Consider the following 14,155-nt stretch of genomic DNA (forward strand, 5'->3'; position numbering starts at 1 on the left):
CACTGAAACGACCCTGTCTCCCAAATCCATGAAAAGGCAACTGCTTCTCAAAGAACTCACGAGTGAGCATCTCGTATGCGGCCTGACATTCTTCAACAGACATACGGAGTCTGCCGAGCATTATGGCAATTAGGCTACTTGCTCATCAGCAGTTGGCCTGGTTCTCCATGGGTAGTTTGGACTGTCTACCCGCCCGTTGATGTTCCGCCGATCATATCGAAGTAGTCAGCGGGCAGAGGCGTGTCTTGTAGACATAGTCTGTCCTGCACACGTTTCATGATTGCCTCAAGGATCATAAGCTCTGCGTAGCCGCGTACTCCACCACCATCTAGGCTCATTAATCGCTTGGTCATATAAATAGATTTGTTGCTGTTGCTGACATACCCAGAGAGAGCAGTTTGAGAGGTGACTGTTCCATTTCTGACGACAAGACTAAAGAATTAGTTCTTGAGGGTATGTCGTGATCATAAGGTAAACAGCGAATGTGTGAGATCGGCAGATTTGGGTCAGAGAGCCTTGGAGACAACTCTGGCTATGGCCCGCAGGCGCGGGCAAAAAGACCCCTGCTGATATAGAGAGAATCCTCCCTAGGCTTTCATAAAGATCGTTAGCGTGGGGGCCAAACCACATCTCGCCTGTACACCTGTCCAGGGATCCGCAATTGCAACCACTCGTGTCTGCAGCTGCGCAGCTGATAGCGCTCGCAACATATCATACACTTGCCAGAATCATGCGTTGGTAGATGTGCCCCGCAATCAGGCACAGCAAAGCCTCAGCACAAAGAGTTTCTCAGATTTTCTTTGCAACGCGTAAACCCAGTAACGACTACCATTATTTTATTATAGACAAGTCCATCTTCGCGCGCCTTGATACATTCATGCGCCTAAAGACCTTCCGTGTCGCAGCACTTGACAAAGAATGCCTGGGCTTGAATTAGTGATAAATTCAGTCAGCATCCACTGTTCTCACGTCCACGCAAAATGAAGCCGGAAATCGCAGAATACAAGCAGATGGACACCACAGATGAATCCGATGTCGAATCTGTCGATGAAACCGAAAGTACAAAGCTGAATGGAAACGGAGTATCAGTTGAGGAGGCACCTATTGAGACCCTAAAGAAACAGCAGAAGCAATTGATCAATGGGGCGACAACAGGTGATTTAAAGTGCGAAATCAAAGAGTATGAGGCCAGATACTCTCTTAATGGCACCAGACAAGTCAAGGAGAAGGGACAGAAAGAAGATGCGGATGACGAGAAATCTCAATATGCCGTGCGTGCCTACAAGTACTACAGCAGAGATGGCAAGATCGAAGAGATGAGAGTTGAAATACACTCGCCGTCCATACAAGACGCCCTTCGCAACGTTGTCAAACGTTATCCTACGCAAAACTTCGATGGCCCCGTCATTCATCTCAATGGTTGGACAGTGGCAGAGACTATGGGCTGCTTATATCATCACAGGAACAGTTTAAAAAAATACGCCAAGAACCACGAAAACTTGGCAGCTAAGATGCATATCCTCACGCTGATCACATATACTGAACGGGAGTTTCGGCGAGCGATTCATAGATACGAATCCTCTGTCACATACTCCAAAACACCCAGTATAGGATTTGATGACGTGTGGATGGTCTTCAAGCCCGGGGAGCTTGCGTTCTACGATGCCGCACGCAAGACAGAATCCATCCTCGAAATACACAAAGCCAGTTTTATTCCCGGAGACTGTCGCCGGTGGGAGATTACCGCTAAAGTCTTTGCTCACGATGGGGTCAACTTTGGCTATCATCACCGCAAATTCGATATCAAGAATTATGAAGGCACCATAGAGATTGCCAAACTACTACTCTATCCTCTCAAATTCTACAAGGGCGATGTTGAGCAACTGCGACAAAGGATGATAACTAGAGGAAGAAAGTTTCAATCACTTGTTGGAGTTCAGTACCGAGCTTATGCTGGGCTGGCTTGGGCCGTGGAATATGAGCGGGTTGCTACTTCATGGGGTGGATTGAGGCACGAATACCCCCAGGAAGCGATCATGGTAGGTCGTCCTTGATCTTCGATTTCTCAAGGTATGTACTAACGAATTACAGATAAAAGGGCGCATCATGCTTGATTGTCCATCTTTTATCGAACACAGGACACATGCAGATATCTTCCTGGAGAGTACTAAGAAAGTTGAAGATGGACACATCATAGATGATGATCTTTTAATCAGCAACTTCAAAATCCCGGGCTTCTCCCTCGCAGACAGGCGTTGGTGCTGGTTCATGGTCGACAATGTCTGCGATATCGAGTTTAACGAAGACGCGTTCGACGCATTGCTGTTTCCTGCTCCGCAAAAGCAACTAATTCGGGCGCTAACAGAACAGAGCACAGTAAAAAGGTCACTTCCTAATGATTTTGATGACTTCATCAAACATAAAGGCAAAGGCTGTATCTTTTTGCTCCATGGCGAGCCTGGTGTTGGCAAGACGTTCACTGTAGAAAGTATTGCTGATAAAATCCACCGCCCATACTATGTGCTGATGTCTGGGGACTTGGGTTCCAATATTGAAGCAATTGAAAAGAATTTAACCAAGATTCTCAAGCTGGTGACAAAATGGAGAGCTATTCTACTTCTAGACGAGGCTGATGTCTTCTTGGAGGCACGATCTTCCCACGACCTGATCAGAAACGGCCTAGTCTCAAGTATGTTCAATGTTCCAATACTTATCTTGTCGTCCACGAACCGTTTTAACACGTCTTAGTTTTCTTGCGTACTTTAGAATACTTTGAAGGAATCATGTTCCTAACGACCAATAGAGTGACAACCTTCGACTTGGCCTTTCAGTCTCGTATTCACCTAGCCCTAAAGTACCCACCCCTCGACACAAACCAACGAACAGAATTATGGCGCATGTTTTTGAAACGCACCGCCCAATATGATCCAGGGAAATGGCCTGATGAACTAGTTCGCCAGTTCGCCAGTGTGAATCTGAATGGTCGGCAGGTCAAGAACGCGATTCGCACAGCCAACGCCTTGGCCCTCTCTAGGCGAAGCGAATTGAGTTCCGAGGATATTCTTATGGTTCTTAGCACCATGGTCAGCTTTAACGATGACTTCAGTGGCTTAGAGCAATCAACGCAGCAGCTTAGCTTTCAATGATATCATGGACCAGATCATGATACAGTCACTCAAGGGCTAGTTGTTGTGGTTGCCATAGGAGCGAGTAGTAGCCTGCGCTTAACAAGGATTTCTCTTTCAGCATAACAAGCATCTGTCGCCTGTCTACCATTCAAGATGGCGAAGCAAGCTCTCGCAGAAAGTGGTTCGCGGCTTTGAGCAAAACACCAGCCACATTATGTCGCATTGCTAGGTGCCATCTTTCCCTTAGTTAAGGAGTAACAATAAGTTCTTTACATTAGCTTAGTTGATAATTCATTCGAAGCATCTCCTTAGACTCCTGAACTGTCGATGACAGTTGGCATATAACGATTGGATACTTTATGAGCTGTTATTTCATATGAGTGTGCCCTTTTCTATCCGCACATTAGTTTCTACCATCAGTAAGCTTGTGACTGTATCTTCCATAAGCAAAGCCCACTGGCTCTCAAAACCATTAACCCATGGCATCGATCGCAGTCTCGCCATTGCTTCTTGACTTGACGGCACATTCATTCTGTTTATGATAAAAGCCAGAGAACCTAGAGCGGCTGGATTTTGCCTGGTGGCAGAACATGTAGTTGCGCAGATCATGAACAGCCAGAAATAGAGCGTGACAATTGACGGACGGTCTACCATGAACTGCCATTTGGATCGGTCTGAAAGCAAATCTAATAACCTTGCGACGTACGGTGTAGTCTGTGCTGGGTATGCTTGAGACATTTGTTTAGTCCAAATGATCCATACAATCATACCCAAACGAAGTGCCTCCAGTATGGCATGTGTCGAGATTTGGAAACACCCAGTGGGCAGTGACTCCAAGAGATGATGCGCAATAGGGTTGATGTGAAACCCTAGAGACAGTTCGTCCTTCCATAAATCCTTGCCTTTAGAGACCAAGTCTGCTTGGATGAGCAACGAAACATTTGCAAGCTTTGCGAGAGTATCGATCGCGCATTGACATGATGCCGTCCAATCATGCGTTTCTACAAGGCTGGAAGCAATCTCGACAATTGTGATCGGAACTGTTGCAGATGATATAACTGGAGGGAAGAGCTCGCTTGGTGCAGAAAATCGTGGTTGTTGATCGTTAAGTAGTGCTACTAGGATATCAACCCTATATGGCATGCTTGTCAGTCTGACTTCTGATTCGAATGGTAACTTCACAAACCAGAAAATCATTAAACGGAGCTGATAGTCATCTGAGAGCTTATGGACGCCACCTCTCATTGTTACCATCATCTTGACACCATCTAAGTGAACTCGAGCCTGGTCAAAATCCGCAATTACAAACTGGTGATTGTTAGTACAAGTCGATATAAACAGAAAGTTTTTCCAGGTACTCTACGCTGTAACAGATAGATCCTAGAACCGCACGTATCACGTTATTGCTCGTGGCTCTACTTATATCAGCGTCTGCTAACGATGTCTCAATGCAGAGCAGAGTTTCTGTCATGCGCGCGAGCGCAATCGCTTTGTTGGTTTTGCTTGGCCGCGAAGATACTGCAGCAGATATTTCTGGGCTGTCATGAATATGGCGAAACATCTTTGATCTCTGGTAAGCCGAACAAAAGAGAAATCCTCCCCCAAACAAATCTTCCACAAACAGTTAGCAGGCGAGTGAAGAGATGATGAATGGAAGCGCAATAGCATACTTCCACGATTTTCGTCCCTGTATGTCATGAGAGCAAGGCCATATGCAGCAAAGGCATCCTCACCACATCCATGATTTATTATAGCAAGTGGATGATAGTCCCAAACCGGACCTGCTAAGATGAACTGACATGTATTTTCTAGGCATTGCGAAGGTCGCCGTCGATGTGCGACCCGGTTGCATTTGATCCGCTCCTTGACAACGGCTTCTGATTCCTCATGGGAAGCTGTCAATGCCAGTTGGATCTGAGGATTTCGGCGGGGCTTGCGCCAAGCTTGAGCGATATCACGCATGACATGTTGCCTGATTCTGCGGTTCGTACGACTGTCTCTGCCTTCCAAATGCGTTGGACCATTGCTATGCACAAACATGAAACGATCCTGTTTAGAAATCTCGGAATTCATCGCAAAATATTCAATCTGATTAGCAATGAGGATGATAGAGGTATAGGCCGGTGAATCTATGTATGGTCGATCTGAAGCATGTTGATAGTGCTTCGAGACAGATTTATTGCTTGCAATATTATTCAGCAGAACCAGTCCGACTCAGGTTGTTACTTTTCTGTAAACCTTTCTCCGCGATTCACACCTAACGGCTCTGAGGCGCTATCTTTAATCAGCTACGCTAGTCTGAAGATGGTATCCAACATCCCTGCTCGTGCATCTGTGCTACAATTGGCTGCGATCCTTAACTTACACCAAGACAGAAGTAGTAACTAGCATCCCTACTTGTGTAGCTGTAGGAGACCAATTGTCTTCGTCTGATGGCCTACGATATTCATGATCAAGCGTTTAGTGCAGAATAAAGATGAGTGACTTGCGAAAGGTAAGAACAAACTTCAGACTATATAAGGTCTACATCTACTCCTCATCCCTACACCAGATATTTGATAGCAACACCTCGAATAGTTTTAGTCCAAAAGTTTTAGTGATGTCTTACCAATTCAAAGACAAATTGGCGATTGTCACTGGCGCTTCAAAACTCAATGGCATCGGCTTTGCAACTGCTTATGCACTAGCAGAAGGGGGAGCTGATGTAAGTTGGTCTTAACAAAACCGGCGGAAGGAATCTAAACTCTCACACTCACAGCTTGTCATCACCTACAACACCAACAAAACTGCTGCACAGGAGGTTATTGAAAAGATCCAACGCCTTGGTGCCAAGGTGATCGCAGTGCACGCTAATGCTGGCTCTATCACCTTTGGGGAAGACTTGGTAGATGCTACAGTCAAGGCATTCCCGGGCCGCAAGATCGACATCATCGTTAACAATGCTGGCCACCTCACTATGCAGGAGGGTGCTGAAGCCGCTGTTGTGGATGAGTTCGACTCCATATTTCATCCTAATGTGAGGGGCCCTCACCTGTTGATCAAGGCCGCCCTCCCGTACCTCTCGGCCCCTGGAGCCCGAATTGTCAACGTTGGTAGTGTTGTGGCCCGAACTGGCACCAAACATGCTACGTTCTACTCGAGTAGCAAAGGAGCTCTGAACCTCTTGAATCTAGCTTGGGCCGAAGAGCTCGGTCCCCGTGGCATCACTGTTAACGTCGTTGCCCCTGGCCCTATTGACACTGATTATGGGCCACCGGACGATATGCCTCTTACGATAAAATTCCGGGCACAGCAATACTTGAAGCGGAATGGATCGGCCAATGAGGCAGCAAATGCAATCTTGTTTGCCGTGAGTCCTGGTGCTAGCTTCATAACGGGCCAAGTTTTGGCTGTTGATGGGGGTCTCGCTTATACCTAGCTAGATATGTTTCATACGCAGGCCGCATTCAGGGCAGCGCTTTAAGTTAGTGAAAGTGCAGTGGCGGGAAGGTAGATTCAAAAGGTCATACACGCTCATCAGATGTTTGATTAGCATTGCTCATGTGGAAATTTTAATTCAAGTCGTGTTGGGACCTTTTGACTTAAAATTATGAAAAGCTTTCCCGCCTTCTTGTCTATTGAAACTTTAGCAATCAAGTTCTGTCTAAGTAATGATCTATGAAGCTCTTTGATTATGGTGCATTTCCGACCGATATCAAGTTATTTAATCTCAAGGAAAGTGGGCGGACATTCCTCCGCACCTGGTATAAGTGCGACCAAAAAGTGGCTCCGTATAGTCGCTTGATTTTTGCGAATCAGTCGAGTCGCGTCTTTGTTACATTTGATGCACAAGCTTCATACGAAGTATTTTCAGATGTTTGACAGGGCTTTCGTCGACATGAGGTGACACAGGTTACCGCTTAGAGTTGCTTCAGTACAACAAATGCGCACAGACTGATGAGCACTAGCACAGAGCGAATCATTGATTATCAGGTACCGACTTGATCGCTTTCAAGGATTGTGAGTGTGGGGATGAACTAGGGTGAGTCTCGTTAGGAGTTGCAAGTCTGGGCGTTGTGTTTGATAGTGATGGGGCTGTCCTTTGCATCGGCCTGTTTCTGAAACGTCAACAATTCTGGACTAGTCAACTGCCGCAAATTCTCCTAGGGCGCGTTAACATGGGTTGACGAAAGACGAAACGCCAGCCATTGACTTTGCCCGTTGATGCAAAGGTCTAGAAGGGAAGCTTACTACGTTGCTAGCCCAAAGACGTCCCAGTTGTCCTGCCTGGGGACGACTGACGCAGATCGGGGATGATTGGCTAACCCGTTTCGGTGAAGTAGTTGCGTCAACCGCTTTGCATCTTGCCAAGGGCATGTCTCTTGTCTATTTTTGAACTTGTGGGGATGACCTGAGCTCAGTCTTTGACAGCTAGGATTCGTCAAGGCCCACCGGACGTGAAACTCTCTCGCCTATGCGAATAGTCCACCTCATCATGAAGAACAACACCACGGCGAGCGAGAGCCGCTGACGCGGCCATAGTATTGGGCATGGCTGTCGGAGAACTACTTAATGAGCTTGATGCTCTCCAAGAAGCCAAGAAAAGGTTGCTATCAAACAACAGACTCGACAGTATACATCAGCCTCTTGCCCTTTTCCTTCTATATCCTTTTCTCTTATCGGCTGGTCCGTTTCTATTCAACTAGTGTATATATTTCGACATTTGCTTTTCAAGAAAGTCGCCTTCGCATAATCTCTTATATAACACGCCGGACCTAAGCCAATATGAAGTTCTTTTCCGTACTCCTTCTCGCCGCTGCCGGCAGTGTCATTGCCAAGGGAAACAGCACCTCGACCAAGTCCCAATGCAAGCAGGTGCAGAAGCTTACAAAGATCGTCAATCTCGCAGCCAATTCGACCCGGCTAGACGATAAGACCGATGGCAATGCCACAAAGGCAGACGCCATCAAAGCCAAGGCATCTGAGGCGGCAACGACTCTTTCGACCCTTCAAGCCAATACCACTCTGATGGCCGCGTGCAGTCAGATATTCGCGGTTGAGGATATGGAAGACGCTTGCTCGCAAATGGCCTCGCTCGAGAAGCTCACTGCCTTGGTTGCCAACGCAACGAAACTTGATAATAAATTCGACGGCAACGCCACCAAGATTGCTGCTGTCCAGGCTAAAGCATCAGCGGGTGCCGACGAGCTAGCGACTCTGTCGAGCAACACAACCCTGACCCAGTTCTGCGCGGCGAAGGATCTGGAGTCAACGTGCTCTTCGATGGCGAAGCTGCAAAAGGAGGTTGACAAGGCATCCAATGCCACGGCACTCAGCGAGAAATTCAACGGAAACACGACCAAGGTTGAAAAGGCACAGGCAAAGGCCAGCAAGGCCGCCGAGAAGCTGCAGGCTATGTCAAGCAATTCGACGCTGGTTAATCTGTGCGCTAGTGAATGTAAGTTGTTAAGAGTTACATCCTTGATAATTTGATGTTACAGAACTAACATAACTTTTCTCATTAGCCAACACCAAGACAGAGGCAGCTGCGGGTTCTTCGTCCTCATCGGCCGCTGCGGATGCGGAATCGGGAGCCTCAAATGTCCTACCTTGGGCAGTTCAGCCAATGGTATCAGTCCTTGCGGTTCTGGCTGCTGGAATTTTCTTGCTATAACTTGTTGGCATGACTTTATCTGATTGTCGTTGGTATCTCAGATAACCTCTTGCAGATCTTCGGCATGCAATTGCTCTATTCAGGCTACGTTTCACTTATGCAATTGGTATCCTTTAGCTAGCAGGTTTGAATCATGTCAGTCGCTGGAATTGTTGGATAGTTCTATGCTGGACCAGCCTTCCTTTATGGTAGTTGTCGACTTAGAGATCAAGCCCAACCTTTTCATTCTGAATGTGGGAATCTAGTACCAATCATGCTTTCCGTCGAGAAATTGAAGAGTCAGAAGTATTGTTAATTGGTAAAATCAAATTTTGAATGAGACGATCTAAATTTATGAAATTGGGCCGAAATTCGTGCCTCTCAGTCATTGAAGTAATATCTCGTGTCAACCGGGAGCCTTGCCCATGGATTCCGTGTATGGATCTTACGGTGCCATTTAACCCATTATACATTCCTGGGGTACTAAGGTTCAGAGAAAGAGACGGCTCAGTAGCTATAACTTCCGAAGTTATGTAGGTAGGCTCGAGGTATTTGGTGTAAGCCCGCCACTGGCTGGGCTTATCTTATCGGCGTGACCGCCTAAAAAATTTGGCCCCGCGAGGATCTCTAAACTGCCGGCTAAGCCATTGAAACTTCCCACCTGCAACAAACCATCCACGCACACATCGCCAAAATGTCCTCCCTTCGCAATGCGGTCCAGCGCCGCAACCACAAGGAGCGAGCCCAGCCTCTCGAGCGCCAGAAACTCGGTTTGCTAGAGAAGCACAAGGTTCGCTCGGTCTTCCACCGCCCTCCCAATTGGCTGTGACTGATCTGATGTTAGGATTACTCCCTCCGAGCGAAAGACTGGAATAAAAAGAAGGCAACGCTCAAATCACTGCGACAAAAAGCAGCCGATCGCAACGAGGATGAATTCTACTTCGGCATGCTGTCCCGCAAGGGACCGGGCTCCGCCCTGACACGAGGAAAGAGGAGCTTTACTGGCACAGTGGAAGGCGATCGTGGCAATAAGGCATTGGACGTCGATACGGTGCGCTTGCTGAAGACACAAGACATCGGTTATCTGCGGACAATACGTAATGTTGCGGCGAAAGAAGTCGCGGAACTCGAGCAACGGGCCGTGATTGCCGGCGCGATGAGAGGCGAGGTGGATGATGACGAAGACGAGGACGAGGACGAGGACGAACCCGCACCACGGAAGAAGGCGAAGAAAATCGTCTTCATGGATAACGCTGAAGATCAATCACAAGTGGTACCTGTACCAGAGAAAGAAGAGGAAGACGACGACGACATGGATCTGGATGATGAGTCGGGAGATGGGCGGACAACAGAGGCCGACGCCAATGCCATTCGAGCCGAACGGTTACGAAGAAGACTGCAAAACGCCAGGAAAAAGCTAAAAGCGTTAACAAGAGCCGAAAATGAACTCGAACTACAGCGCGCCAAAATGGCCAAAACAGCAACTATTGGAGGCGTCACCAAAAACGGGAAGAAGATCAAGATTCGCGAGCGGAAAAGGTAGATAAGTCAATCGGGTTTATTTTCCATATGAAAACCGCTCTATGATACTAGCAGTCACAAAGGGAGCTTATGGATGCCATGCTCCCAGTTCATGCCGCACGATACCCAACGCCCTCTGGGGATATAATCTTAGAAATACAAAATGTCAAGAGAGAGAACCCTGCTTCCCGCCCCTGGTGTTTGACCATGCCATTATGAGCCTCCCGGGACTCGTAGCTGCGTTTCCAATCCATTACACGTTTCATTCATTATAGCTTATCAGAAGTCAAACACCGCGCCGCGCCAGCAATCATCCACGTCAGGGCCTTGAACAGGAGAGTCGCCGCCCAGATGAAGCACTTGAACGTCACGCTCAGCGTCTTGATGATGATGCGTGCCACGCCGGGAAGCTTGTCCATGTCCTTGTCCTTCACGTCCAGCTTGGCCAGGTCGGAGTGCTGGCTCTCGAGATCCAGCTCAAACTCCTCCATCCGGCTCTTGCTGCGCTTGCTCGCCGCCTTCTTCTCCTTGCGCTCCGAGCGCGCGCTCATCTTGCTCGAGCGCTTGTCGTGCTTGGAGGTCACGCTGCCGGGAGGTGCGCCGAAGACCATCGGCGGCGGCTCGAACACCTCGACGTTTGTGAACTGGTGGTCGCCGTGCGCTACTAGCATGAGAGCAGCGACTGCCACGTCCACGAGGTAGACGGCATCGATCTTGGCCGCGATACTGGTGTCGACCTCGAGCCAGCCCGTGCCGGTTCCGTCACGGGTTAGGCGGGCTACGTGCTGCGGCGACTCAATGTGCTCGAGGGTATATTCCGTTCGAGACCAGGCGGGATTGCGCTCGACAGTGACACAGAATGGCATTGCCAGAGCGGGATGGACAACGTAGTGGTTGCTGGTGTCCTCATCCCAGACTAACCGCGCACATTCCCGCTCGGCGGTCATGACAGCCGTGGGGTCATCAGGCCTTTCCAACGCCATCTTCGCGGCGGCCTGTGGGTAAAGTAGGGCAACGAGCCCGTCGTTTGGCGGGTGTTTGCGGGATTCCTCCTCCAGGGTGGTGTTGAGACACTCTTGCCAGCCCTTCGAAGAATCGGTCTTGCCGCTCACCGACGCGGAGCTGCTGCTGGGAGCTGGGTTTGCCGGTCCCTTGAAAGGCTTGTTGGGATCATGTCGAGACATGGTGACATATGCGGACGCGGATGTTGGGTCCAGTCTAAGGCTGTAAAATGACTGTGTGGCAGACGATAGTGTGTAAATGGGAGCGTCCTTTTCGCTCGTCATCTTCAAGCAGTACACCCTTCCTTCAGATGAAGGTGCTTTCCAGCCATTGGCGACTTTCCAGAAGCCTCGAAGCTCCTCGGTGGTGCTTGTTGGAGGAACCATTGGCTTATCCTGACTACGGGGAGGCCATCGCCTTGCAGAGCCGGCACTCATGGGACTCTTTACCGGACTCACGACCGGTTGCTGGGCCCTGGATGGAGCTCGGGACTCGACATGTTCCTCGACCGGAGAGTAGAGGTGCCGGCTTATAGCTCCTCGCGGGATCTGGTTGGGACTGGTTTGGTTCTGGCTGGGATAGTAATCCTGGCGATCAAGTGGTATCGCCGGGTCATATTCGGGGAAGATGGATCTGATCTGACTTGATGGCTCTGGCATTTCTGAAAATGGCCGTTTGGCGATCGAGCTTCTCGAGCGGTTGCTGTTGCTCCGCACCAGCGTTTGTGCTTCTGAGAAGGCTGTATCGCATCGCTCAGGAGGCTGGACTGCAGGCTCCGGCCGCTGTATTATGGAAGGGCCGGCTGTGCTACCCGAAGCAGACACGGTATCGCTCATGACCATTGCCGCTGCATAAGGGTTGTTAGAGGCAGGCTTCTTGCCGTCCTTGACGGATTGCTTTCGACCCAGAACACCCTGTTTGGCCCGTGAAGGTGATTCCCGCAAAGGGGACTCGGTCGCCGAGGCCGGTTCCTGGGCTGAAGCTTGCGGCGTTCCTGCTCGTGGCCGAGAGTAGTTTTGGCTTTGGTTTCTGGAGGGCGGCCTTGTTGAATCTTTGGGGAAGAGGGAGAAGCTCCCGGATGGTGCTGGTCCGGCCGACATGATATTGGTCTCTGTCTCGAGCAGAGCCGATGCTTTGTCCTCTCCGGGACAGCTCTTTGATGCCTCCTTCTCGAACGGAGACCGGAGTTGAGGATAATGTTCAAAGTTGGTGACAATATGTCGTAGCCTGCTACCTATACATGATGCTTGCGAGTCTACGCACGGGAACTGGTTCAAGAGGCACAGACACAGACTGTTGAGACTCAATCTCACAAGAGCAGCACCGGAAAAGAGAGCAAGCAAACCGACAGTTTGGGAACAATCGGGAATGCGCGGACTATTTCAGGCTTCTCAATGCAATACAATACAGTACAACACACAGGATGTAGATTAACAAGCAGGTCGGACCCATGCGCCAGTAATAACAGAACAAACACCTGCCATGCCGGTCGTTCTGGGCGTGTTCCACCCAGATAGACGGCTTGACCACCCCGAACCGCGTTCTTGCATGGTGGATGGGAGGGTTGGGCTTCTCCCGCGTGGTCTAGTCTGACCCCTTTCAAGAGCAAGAGCAGGTTAAGCGCTGACGAGACACCTCGGGCGGGGTCCTTTGTGTGTATGCTGACGCCTACTGGACAGGGCGGTCGAGGTACTTGGACGAGGTATCGCGGTGGAGGGGACCGAAAATAGATATCCTGTATACCGCCGGCCCAATCAGCAGCATCATCACGCTGCATGTAGACGCCCGCCAACAAGCGAGAAGAAACCGCGCGCGGGGAAGACGGTCCCTGAGTCCCTTGTCGTCGCCCTGATTGGTGCAAGCAGAAAATTTGATCTCCAGCAAAAAAATACGGCAGACGCCTTTTGAGATACCTATCGTAGCACCGTACTATGAAGGTCGAGACAATGAATAGGGTCTCATTGTAGGCCTTTCTAGTCCTTCCCGCTCTGTTCTGCAGCGACAAGGCGGCACCAGCGGGTGGCTAGCTGCGTGGCCGCTTCTGGTTGCAGCGCGGACGTGTGCTCACTGCTCATTGAGGTTGGCCGCCTTGGCGACCCGCGATCTGCCCGCCGAAGGGCTGTCGCTTAACGCTCGCTGGCCGGCGATCTCATGAGATGCCTCTAGAAAGACGTTTGGGTTGAGGCAGTTGCAAGATCTGCTTTATCAGTCGCATGGCAGTGTCTATGTTCAGCGGAGACTAAGGACTTTAATTACGAGACCGATAATTCTTAATCTTGATGAGGCTGGCTATGAAAGATAGTGGAATGTCCCTGGAACATAGATTCACTTGAAAGGACAAGACATTATTTGAAGGGCCATGTAGGTCTAGGACAAGTCTCGTGCCTGCGTTTGAAAGCCTTGAAAGTCTCTTCTTACCCGCCTGGCATCGAGATTGCGAGAAGACATCGTAATTTCTCCCAATGGACGTTTCACTCTACGCGACCATGCTTACCCACGACTGTTTGAGTGTGTATATACTGCCCAGCTCGTTGTCTGTACGGTTTCAAATGGCGGTTACAAGGCGCTTCCCGATTAGTCCAGGGCGCCAGGCTAGATTACCTCGCGTCTTTGATCGTGATTCGAGGTTTCAACCTCGAGCGTGTCATTGTGCACCACTGCACCACCCTGCAAGTCATGATTCTGAAGGCCTCTCAGCGTGACACGCAAGCGAGACTGTTCTTGTCTGGCTAGCAAGCTGATCGCATGATATTCAGTATGATCCGGTTGGTGTTGCCGGTATTCTCAGACCATTTGAGAACATGCACCGATCAGCGAGGGAGACCAGCGTTTCTATTGAGGTGAATATGTTTCAATCAAAGGACAGCTTGTT

At 49.5% G+C, this 14,155-nt stretch overlaps 5 protein-coding genes across 5 annotated transcripts; 4 read left to right on the plus strand and 1 right to left on the minus strand.

Annotated features, from left to right (window-relative positions):
- Nucleotides 1–980: 980 nt before the first annotated feature.
- Nucleotides 981–2,054, plus strand: UCRPA7_6173 (putative aaa family protein; the record flags this gene model as incomplete). The annotated part of the gene is made up of 1 exon (XM_007918713.1): nt 981–2,054. One exon carries the CDS (start codon nt 981–983, stop codon nt 2,052–2,054), a length of 1,074 nt encoding a protein of 357 aa, XP_007916904.1.
- Nucleotides 2,055–5,727: 3,673 nt separating this feature from the next.
- Nucleotides 5,728–6,546, plus strand: UCRPA7_6174 (putative short-chain dehydrogenase reductase sdr protein; the record flags this gene model as incomplete). Its single annotated transcript, XM_007918714.1, has 2 exons — nt 5,728–5,832; nt 5,887–6,546. The coding sequence occupies 2 exons, from the start codon at nt 5,728–5,730 to the stop codon at nt 6,544–6,546; spliced, it is 765 nt and encodes a 254-aa protein (XP_007916905.1).
- A 1,346-nt stretch (nt 6,547–7,892) lies between these two features.
- UCRPA7_6175 (hypothetical protein) lies at nt 7,893–8,781 on the plus strand (the record flags this gene model as incomplete). Its single annotated transcript, XM_007918715.1, has 2 exons — nt 7,893–8,565; nt 8,633–8,781. 2 exons carry the CDS (start codon nt 7,893–7,895, stop codon nt 8,779–8,781), a joined length of 822 nt encoding a protein of 273 aa, XP_007916906.1.
- A 673-nt stretch (nt 8,782–9,454) lies between these two features.
- UCRPA7_6176 (putative u3 snornp-associated protein utp11 protein) lies at nt 9,455–10,303 on the plus strand (the record flags this gene model as incomplete). The annotated part of the gene is made up of 2 exons (XM_007918716.1): nt 9,455–9,550; nt 9,605–10,303. The coding sequence occupies 2 exons, from the start codon at nt 9,455–9,457 to the stop codon at nt 10,301–10,303; spliced, it is 795 nt and encodes a 264-aa protein (XP_007916907.1).
- Nucleotides 10,304–10,550: 247 nt separating this feature from the next.
- Nucleotides 10,551–11,669, minus strand: UCRPA7_6177 (putative acetylserotonin methytransferase-like protein; the record flags this gene model as incomplete). The annotated part of the gene is made up of 1 exon (XM_007918717.1): nt 10,551–11,669. One exon carries the CDS (start codon nt 11,667–11,669, stop codon nt 10,551–10,553), a length of 1,119 nt encoding a protein of 372 aa, XP_007916908.1.
- Nucleotides 11,670–14,155: the final 2,486 nt, after the last annotated feature.

Source organism: Phaeoacremonium minimum (assembly GCF_000392275.1).
Source record: "Phaeoacremonium minimum UCRPA7 unplaced genomic scaffold PA7_03_scaffold_454, whole genome shotgun sequence".
In the NCBI taxonomy this organism is placed as follows: domain Eukaryota; kingdom Fungi; phylum Ascomycota; class Sordariomycetes; order Togniniales; family Togniniaceae; genus Phaeoacremonium; species Phaeoacremonium minimum.